Source organism: Malaya genurostris, chromosome 1, assembly GCF_030247185.1.
Source record: "Malaya genurostris strain Urasoe2022 chromosome 1, Malgen_1.1, whole genome shotgun sequence".
Lineage (NCBI taxonomy): Eukaryota > Metazoa > Arthropoda > Insecta > Diptera > Culicidae > Malaya > Malaya genurostris.
The window spans coordinates 18,290,832-18,300,308 of NC_080570.1; the positions used below are offsets into that span (position 1 = coordinate 18,290,832).

Consider the following 9,477-nt stretch of genomic DNA (forward strand, 5'->3'; position numbering starts at 1 on the left):
AGAGATATCGAAAGAACGTATTAGTTTTATATTGTATGTGCATTTGACCATGAGAAAGCTCTGTTCAGTGTGAGTACCTCGTTTGCTCACTTTTGACTAAAAACGAGAACGTGTTGATGATTCTGAGCAGTGTTTGGCCGGCCATGTTTGAACGTAACAAACCGGAATTTTTGCGCCGATATGTGACAATGGATGAAACATGGATTCATCACTTCACTACGGAATCAAAACGATCGTCATCTGCGTGGACAGCAACTGGTGAACCTCGTCCAAAGCGCCCGAAAGCAATCGACTAGAAAGGTTATGGCCTCAATATTTTGGGATGTGATTAACAGTGAATATTATACAGCGTTATTGGAGCGTTTGAAGGCTAAAATTGAAAAGAAACGACCGCATAAGGCAAAGAAAAACATTTTATTTTATCAAGACAACGCCCCGTGTTACAAGCCAATCAAAACAATGCAAAAACTACATGAATTAAACTTCGAATTGCTTCCACATCCACCGTACTCGTCAGATTTGGCTCCCAGCGACTACTGGCTGTTCGCAGACCCGGAAAAAAATGCTCACCGGTAAGAAATTTGCGCACGAATGAAGAGGTTACCGCTGAAACTGAAGCCTATTTGGAGGCAAAAGATAAAACGTTCGACAAAAGTGATATTGAAATGTTAGAGCGGTGCTGGAATGATTGCGTTGCTTTTGAAGGAGATTACGTTGATGAATAAAGTGATTTTTGAACCAAAAAATCGTGTTCTCTTTGTTACGACCCGGGACGTTTCAGCCGGAACGTGTATTTTTGACGGGAAATTTGTTCTTTTCACACCAAGCCATAGTTTTCGAAGACTACTCTTTCGTCCGCAGTAATAAATTGCTTGCCAATTCAGATTTTTTTTCTGAAATATATAACTTGGAGATGCTTAAACATTTCGACATACGGACTTCAAAGCTGCTCTCGTCAAGGTTCTTGCTGCAGTTCACTACGAAGTGCCCGAAGTTTTTGAGCCAAGATCATTGTGAAAAACCGGGGGTTTGCTTCTAAGATCTGATTTAGAATCGATCCATTTCTTTCCACCAGATCTTTAGCTTCCTTGGAATGTGTCTCGAACATTTCGCAATTCCGGTTCAATAGGGCAACAATGTGATAATAAACTGTCTGGCCCAATATAGCACTTAAGGATGTCATTTTCGGGACCGTGATGAGTTCAGTCACGCGAAATTGTCTTATCTCGGTATTCGATGAATGACAGCGAAGATATCTGAAAAGAAAAACCGCGTTGCTCGTCGGCAGGTGAAGTTAGTCTAAGCGTGAGTGTCAAACCGAAAATATCTGCTACCACGGTTCAGTTCTGAACAGAGCCTAATCCAGAATGAAGTGCATTGCTGCAATTGGAGTTATTTTTGCTTTGCTATTTCCGGTACAAACATTCGGAGTAGTTCTACCGAGTCTATCCAGGCAACGGTGGCCGTGGCTAGGAATCAAAACGGAGCTTCCGGTTGAAGATTGCGGTTAGTTTCGTTTTTTTTTAAGAATCGCAGACAATTGGCTGAGCTAAAACGTAGATAGTGGGAACAGACACTGTGGACTTCAAACCCTGTCTCGGCTTGATTGATGATGGTCACGAAAAGTTATGACGGTCGGAGAATGCACGGTTTGTACATTGATAAGCGATCCTCCCCCCCGCGTGAATGAGACAATCAACATGCCATCGTTCGAGGTTGTTTTTAGCTTTTTGGGCTATGTCATAAAATAACTGCCATCTCATTTCCAATCTACTTCGAATGCTGCAACTTATTACGATTATGTTGTTCTCTTCCAGGTGCTCCTCATGACATCATCTCGGTTCAGTTGTCCAGTTGCTCCAGCAGTCCGTGTTCGTTGCCGCGAGGCACCAACGTGACGGTTAATGCCGAATTCAGCTCGAATGGTCAGTACCCAGTTCTGGAATGTCGCCAGCGACAGATTTCAGCAACACCATTTTTAAACGACTTTCCGATCACCCACAGGAACTACGATGTCCGGCTCGCTGAAGCACGAGGTTTACTTCATTCTGAACTCGGTGAAAACCAAGGCAACGGTTATACCGGCCACCTGCGAGGGCACGTACTGTCCGTTCCAGGGTGAAGTCGGACTTCGGTTTACCGCCACACTGCTCGTGAACTCTACGCTCCCGATGGTAAGTTACCACCTATGTTTCGTAGAAAGAAAGAGAAAAAACACACTGTTTCACGTTTTCTAGCTGCGAGGATCTTTGCAATGGGAGCTACGAAACGACAGCACAGATGTGATGCTGTGCTACAAAATTCAGATTACCGTTCGATGAACGTTTGCCTACGGGATGTTGCGCGACACAATTTCGATGTTGCATTAAGCTTCGGTGCGTGCGACAAAAGCGCTCGTACCATATCTTGACTGGGAGCTTACGGTAGTTGAAATTTTGACATAGTGGCGGCGCTAGCGGTTAGCTGGCTTTTGATTTTTGCTCACAACACCAAATACTCGACGGAACATCTAGTCGGCTGGGGGAATTATTTGTGTTTTGTAATTTATATTGGAATACAATTTTGTTTAAAAGTAGATTTTTATGGTATTTTATAAGCAAATAAAATATTTAGCGTTGTAATAAGGCATGAAAAATTGTACGATTTTTATTATAGTTTTATTGATTACATCCGCGTGAAGTCGAAAACTATAACACGCGATATTCGATCGAAGCGTTTACAAAACTATTGACGTGAATACGTCTTACTTGACTATGGAGCGCCTAATCGTCCCGATTTTCAACTTTGCGAGTATAAAAGGTAAACTTTGGTCGCAAACCGATCACCTCAGAACAAACTAGCTGTTTATAGGCAAATAGTTTATCCAGTCATTGAGTATGCAGTTTCAGTTTGGAAAAAAATACGCAAAATGTCACAAAAACAAGCTCCAAGTCATTCAAAACAAATTTTAAGATATGAGTCAGAGTCTACCTCCATGGACTAGAACTTCTCATGTACATCCGATTACTGAACAAGATACTGAATCGAGCAGAAATTTGAAAAAGCACACAATAAATTCAAAACTAATTGTTCAGTTCGGAATACGTTGGAACAAAATTCAAGATATGAATTCTAGATCTGGATTCCGAAACCAAAATTTCAGATCTAAACTCCGTACCAGAATTTTCGAACAGTCTTCTGAACCATAATTCAGTTTCAAAATTTATTTCCAGAATTCAGAATACTGGAAATGATTTTAGATCTTGGGTTCTGGAACTAGATTTTGGAACTGTAATTCAGGTTCCAGAATACTGGTTGAGTCCGCTGTTGTGAGTTCTAGAGCCAATTTCACCAACTGAATTACTGATCTGGATTCAAACCGGAATTTGGCAACTGAATTCAGAGCCAGTCTTAGGTTTCGAATTCAGTTTCAGTTTCTGAATGTCCAAACTCCAAATAATCAACTAATACTAACGATTATTGATATTTGGAAATGTAGATGGAGCACATCAGTTTTGTTCGTATTCTCGTCCATCAGTTATGTCTTTGACATTACCCACCCGCTTTTTGATGCAGAACTTGAAAACCGAAGATCCGACTTCCGGATTCGAAATTATCATCGCCTTATAATGTCAAAACATTTAAATCGTCATTCAAAATGACGATGCCAAACTGGTACGCGTCGGTTCGTGCGGGGTGGAAAAAGAAAACACCATCCCTTTGTTCCGTTCGCAGCGTGCAGCGTTTGTTCAATTTCGTATATCGTGCAGGGTGGCCACATTTAAATCTATATTTTTCAGGTAACAAAATATAAATTTGTAAATTTTTTTATTCAATTTGTACTTACTTGTTAGTGTTATTACAAAAACATAATAACGTTGCTTTTCTATAAAAGTACACGTATTGCCTTTCTCGTATAGAAAGTTTATGCAATCACTTGAAAAATTGACTATTAAAAATTGGCCCGGAGAGCTGAACAATGTCTAAATACACACCGTCATTCAAAGCGACGATGCAAAAAAGGGTTAAAAATCTTCTAGATTTGGCTGAAAGCTGATTCAATTTGTAGTCTATATTATCAGGTGTACAACTTTGCTTCCGCCGTTTTCCGATAGGTGGCTGTACCCAGGGGCGGTAAGTTCCATGAAATATTGGGGGGGGGGGGGGGGGGCACAAAAAATTATTACTACAGATCATTGAACTTTGCAATATATAAGGCATTTTTATAAAGGAAACGGAGAGGTTAGAGCAAATATAAAGCAACCAAGTAAAAATCACGAACATTTTCCCTACTATTCCAGTAATAACCAATATTCGAAAGTGGTAAAGTACCATAGTAATGAATATATACTGAAATCTGATCTGAAATACAATGGACCTTATCATTGAAAATGTCAAGGACAAGGATATTTGAAAAGAACATATCTCGCCTGCAGACGATCGCAGACGAGTAATTCAACCACGGTATGAAAGCTCTTTTGAAGTAGTTTAATATGTAAGTAGTCTCATCTGCAATAATCTTTTGATAATAGACAAGTTAGAATTTTTTTTAAAAAAACATGAAAAATTACTCTATTTCATTAAACTGAAATGATAGCAGCATAGTATGTTCGAGAAAGTTGTGTAGTTTTTAAAGATGAAAAACTTTGTATAACATGAAAAACTCATATAAATTGAAAATATATATGTTTTCTTACAATAACTGATTTTTGGACACCCTTTTCAGAAAATACATTATATCTTGAATTACACTCAAGTTACGGAAATAGTACCTTCAGCAAACTTTTTTGAAATAACTTTCTGCACAACTTTGTCGAAGTGACTTAGCGCCTATGTTGGGTCTGAGCTAAAATAAATGTTTATCACACTTTTAGGGGGATTAATTACATAAATAAAATTTGCCAAAAGATGGCGTCTATCATTCTGAGCAACTTTGCTGAAGATACTGTATCTGAAAAACCACGATCCTATGAGTTATCAATTAGGAGCGTGAAATTGCGCTTTTGAACCACTGTGCATTTGCGGGAAGTTTTACTTTTCTGTTACAATTCTAAAAACAAATGCAACTGAACCGCATCGAATGCATTCAGAAACATACGGTGATGCTGCTCTGAGTAAAAGAACGTGTCGGAAGTGGTTTCAACTTTTTAAAAATGGTGATTTCGATGGCGAAGACAAACATGATGGTGGAAGAGAAAATACCTTCAAAGATGAATAACAATTTACTACGAGCTCTTAAAAGCGGGTGAAACCATCACAGGATATCGCTACCGAACGCAACTGATGCGCCTTAGTCGCGCGCTAAAAGAAAAACGGCCACAGTATCAAGAGCGACATGGTAAAGTCATCCTCCAACACGACAATGCTTGGCCTCACGTCGCAAAAGTGGTCAAAAAGTACCTGGATACGCTGAAATGGGAAGTCTTGCCCCACCCGCCGTATTCTCCAGATGTCGCCCCTTCTGACTTCCACCTATTCCGTTCGATCGCACACGGCCTGGCAGATCAACATTTTTAATCCTTCGAAGAGTTGGAAAAATGGATTGCTTCATGGATAGCGTCAAAAGAGGACTCCTTTTTTCGAGCCGGGATCCGAAAATTTCCGGAAAGATGGGAGAAAGTTGTCGCTAGCGACGGACAATACTTTGAATAATACATCTGTAAGCACTTTTTCGCAATAAAGCTTTAAATTTTGGAAGAAAACGGCGGAAGTTGTACACCTAATAGTTACTTACTAAACGAACTTCGACTATACTGGTTCCAAGTTCTCGGTTCCAGAAATACCGGAAATAGTGGTCAAAAACTCTAAAACCTCACTCACTCACTTTTCCCAGTGAGGATTTAATCGATTTCCACAAACTTAGGCTCAAATAAAATTTCCTATAGTCTCATAGGTTGCTGTTTAATGTGTGTTTAATCATTTAGTGCAACGATGTAAAATAAAGACAATTTCTTATCAACTTGACATAACTGTTTACAGATTGAAAAGGTTAAGTTAGTTCACACCCAAAGAAAGCTTTTTATTTTATTCAAGATTGAAAAAAAAATTCTTTACAGAATCTTCTGATATTTTTGCAAATATATGTAATATGAGAAAGGCATCATTACACCACTTAGTGGATTAAAAAGGGTTTTTTTCAGAGATGGTTCACAAATCTAGATTCCAATGAAAGGTTTCATAGGCAGCTATTGAATTTCATTGGGATCCGACTTCCGATTCCGGAGTTACATGGTAATATGTGAAAATCAGAGAAAAAGTGTGCACTCAGTTTTATCTGAATCGGCTCAACCGATTTTCGCAAACTTAGGTTTAAATGAAAGGTCTTATAGTTCCCTAATAATTTGCAGAATATTTTATCCAGATCCGACTTCCGGTTTCGGAACTAGAGTGCGATAAGTGGAAAATCTACAGTTTTCTGAGTATTTTTTAAACAAACGATGGCAAAAAACAGGTATAAATCGCATCAAACTGACTGATGAATTCACCTAGATTGCAGATTGGTTCTCTATTTGATGTTCCGGAAGCTCCGAAAGTTGCGAAGAGTGGTACTCCAAAAGTAGAACTCGCTTCGATTTCTCAGCGACCCTTGAACCGATTTTCACAAACCTTGATTTAAATTAAAGCTCTTGTTGTCTTAAAAGCTACTGTAAAATTTCATGTGAATCCGACTTCAAACCACCACATAAAATGACGATACGAAACCGGTACGCACCGGTACGAGCTGGCACGGAAGAAAACACCACCACCTTTGCTAACGATGCACACAGCGTGTTTTTTTTCAATTCCGTACACGCCATATAGAGTGACCGATTTTTACAAACGAAGGTTCAATTCAAAGGCCTTCTGGTTTGTGGTCACATAATAAGCTTTAGAATTTCATCCGGATACAACTTTTGGTTCCGGAATTATGTTGAAAATTTTATATCGCCACTTTAAGCGGCGAAGATCTCTAAACTGGGCTCGAAACTATTTCAACCGTTAGTAATTGTTAGTAGACGGCTTGTCAAATTAGTTTCCGTCTATCCTAGAAGAAATCATTTCTTATCTTTTCAGGAAAAACAAAGAGTTTGAAGAACAAACAAAATTGGACATTGGACATTCTAGTCTAGGCATAATCTCGAAAATTTACTATTTTTGCAGTGAGATATGTTGAAGATTCGTGAAATTTCGAGATCTGGTTCTATACACTAAGGTCTTTTTATGCGACTTTTTATGCAAATTTTCAGAGTTATGCGGTTTTACGGTTCCGACTAATAACTCTCCCAAATATATAGTTTCTCGAATCGATGGGTACTTTCAAGCAGTAGGTGGTACTGGTATCGAAGAGACAACTCAAATCAGCATCTGACGGCAAAGCAGACAGTGAAGATGTAGACTTCCGATACGACGTGAAATATGCCTATAATAATTCTTCTAATCAATGACGCTGTTTCTTCATGTGTTTTCACAATCAGAGTGGTTTATTATAATTTCCGCGGACTGGAGCTAGGTACGGGTTCGAGTCCCGTCTCTGCGGTATCTTTTTCGCGGTTTTCATTACATAGTTGTTTTTTTTTCGTTAGATATTGATCAAATTTCATCCGAAATCTGTTTGACACTGGTCCAGCTGTAGATGATTCTGCTTTTATTTCGCGTATTTGGAATTTTCACTCCTATATATAGACAAAAAAGCCATGATGCAACGTCAAAAAGTAACTGTAATGCATCAGAGAGTGGATATCGTACGATTTGAAGAAATTTACCTCAAGCTGCAAAGAAAGCTTGTATTTGTTACCCTTGACCTTTCGTACCTTTTAAACCTCCCGGTGAACGGTCGAACTAATTCGTTTGGTTGAAATGACATTTTTCATCACTACAACGACCGTTCACTTGTTGCTGCGTCCGTAAAAAAAAACATTTAGATAAAATAGTTGATGAGCAATTTCATCCACTAATAAGTGCATTAACCGTGCATGTTGATGTGCTAACGCCACCTCGTGGTTCAATACGAAGACGTGAAGTTAATGACTTTCTGGACATTTTCAGATAGTCGTAACTCAGTGGGTTTTTGGTACCTCGTGGGTGACAAGTTTATGCAAAGTGCAGATGACTAATTTCATGTTTCTGTTTTGAGCTGTTGTACAGTTAAAAAAAAACCTGCTAATGCACTTTGTAATAAAAATAATACAAATCACGTTTGACAACACATCAATTTCAACACTATTGACAGTACGGTGTTTACCTTTCCTCTTGGAAGCGTCCCAATTAATTGTAGAACCGCAACCGGACAGCAAATAGAGATTCACGACGAGACGTCGAACACCTGCTCCGCTACTCGGTAGCACTTGAACGATAGTCATATGACTCAAGTTTGCAATCGAAGACGGGGATGGATAGATAAAACTGATAGTGCAACATACTTTCAGCATAGATCACGCCGGCAATGGACAAACTATTTATACTAGTCTGCCGATAGTGAGTTTTTGGTTTCAGTCGTTCCAAAGAACTTCATCAAGAATGAACAAGTGTATGATTTTGCTGGCGATACTCCCGCTAATTTGTGCCGACGTAGTCCCGGTGAAGCGATGTACGCGCAGGTGTCCGACCGTGTGTGAACTGGAACTAACGAAAACCTCTCGGTGGTTCTCTTGCAGGTAAATCGGGATCTCTTCCGACTGCGGTGGATGTTTTGGGCTGTAGCAAGCTTCCCTGCAAGCTTCCCCGAGGACAGGACGTCATTGCCCACGTTGACTTCAGTCCGGCTGCCGAAGTGTCCGGCTTGCGACCGGTAGTATTCGCCACGGCACTTGGTGTCACGGTTCCGTTCGTGATGCCCGATGACCGACAGGATGCTTGCCAATGGCTCGATGGGTCCCGTTGCCCCTTGTCCGCCGGAGAGGGTGTTCGGTACATTTTGAAGTTGCCAGTGGAAAAACACTACCCGCCGATTCCCGTCGATGTCGAACTGAAACTCGTCGACGATGCCGATCAGGTGGTTACCTGTTTTAAAGTGCAGGCAAGGGTTATTTAAGCGTTTAAGGTTTCAACAATTTTCGTAGAACATTTTACCAATGTTACAATCAAATATGATGCGTATTTTCTTCTGCGTTGGTACGTAACCCTCCGAAAACTATGTCCCTTCATATTTTTGTCATCGCATCTTCGACTCAGTTGCGCATTAGCAGTTTATGTTGACCTGCCAATGCCACTGCGTGGTTCAACATAAATCGCTGAGCAGATGTAAGCAGTTAATGATACTTGCAAAACACTAGTTGATGTATTTTTTGACGTGCGGAATGAAGAAATATATGGTGAGTTTCTGAGTGTGATGAGATGGTAGTCATTCAGAGATATTGTTTGGTACCTGTTGGGTTATCAGTTTGTGAAAATGATGAGTCCCTAAATGACTACATTCTTTGTGTTAATGATTCTTTGACATTCTATAAATTGTGTTAAACGTGATGCAACTACTGATTCTGGAATTCTTGAAAAGAAATCAAATAAATAATGAGCAACATA

The 9,477-nt window shown here is 39.7% G+C and overlaps 2 protein-coding genes across 2 annotated transcripts; both read left to right on the plus strand.

Annotated features, from left to right (window-relative positions):
* Nucleotides 1–1,320: 1,320 nt before the first annotated feature.
* Nucleotides 1,321–2,620, plus strand: LOC131434047 (uncharacterized). The gene is made up of 4 exons (XM_058600685.1): nt 1,321–1,506; nt 1,818–1,925; nt 2,005–2,174; nt 2,238–2,620. Exons 1-4 carry the CDS (start codon nt 1,368–1,370, stop codon nt 2,319–2,321), a joined length of 501 nt encoding a protein of 166 aa, XP_058456668.1. The 5' UTR covers nt 1,321–1,367; the 3' UTR covers nt 2,322–2,620.
* Nucleotides 2,621–8,417: 5,797 nt separating this feature from the next.
* LOC131434050 (NPC intracellular cholesterol transporter 2-like) lies at nt 8,418–9,043 on the plus strand. Its single transcript, XM_058600700.1, has 2 exons — nt 8,418–8,545; nt 8,613–9,043. Exons 1-2 carry the CDS (start codon nt 8,476–8,478, stop codon nt 8,987–8,989), a joined length of 447 nt encoding a protein of 148 aa, XP_058456683.1. The 5' UTR covers nt 8,418–8,475; the 3' UTR covers nt 8,990–9,043.
* Nucleotides 9,044–9,477: the final 434 nt, after the last annotated feature.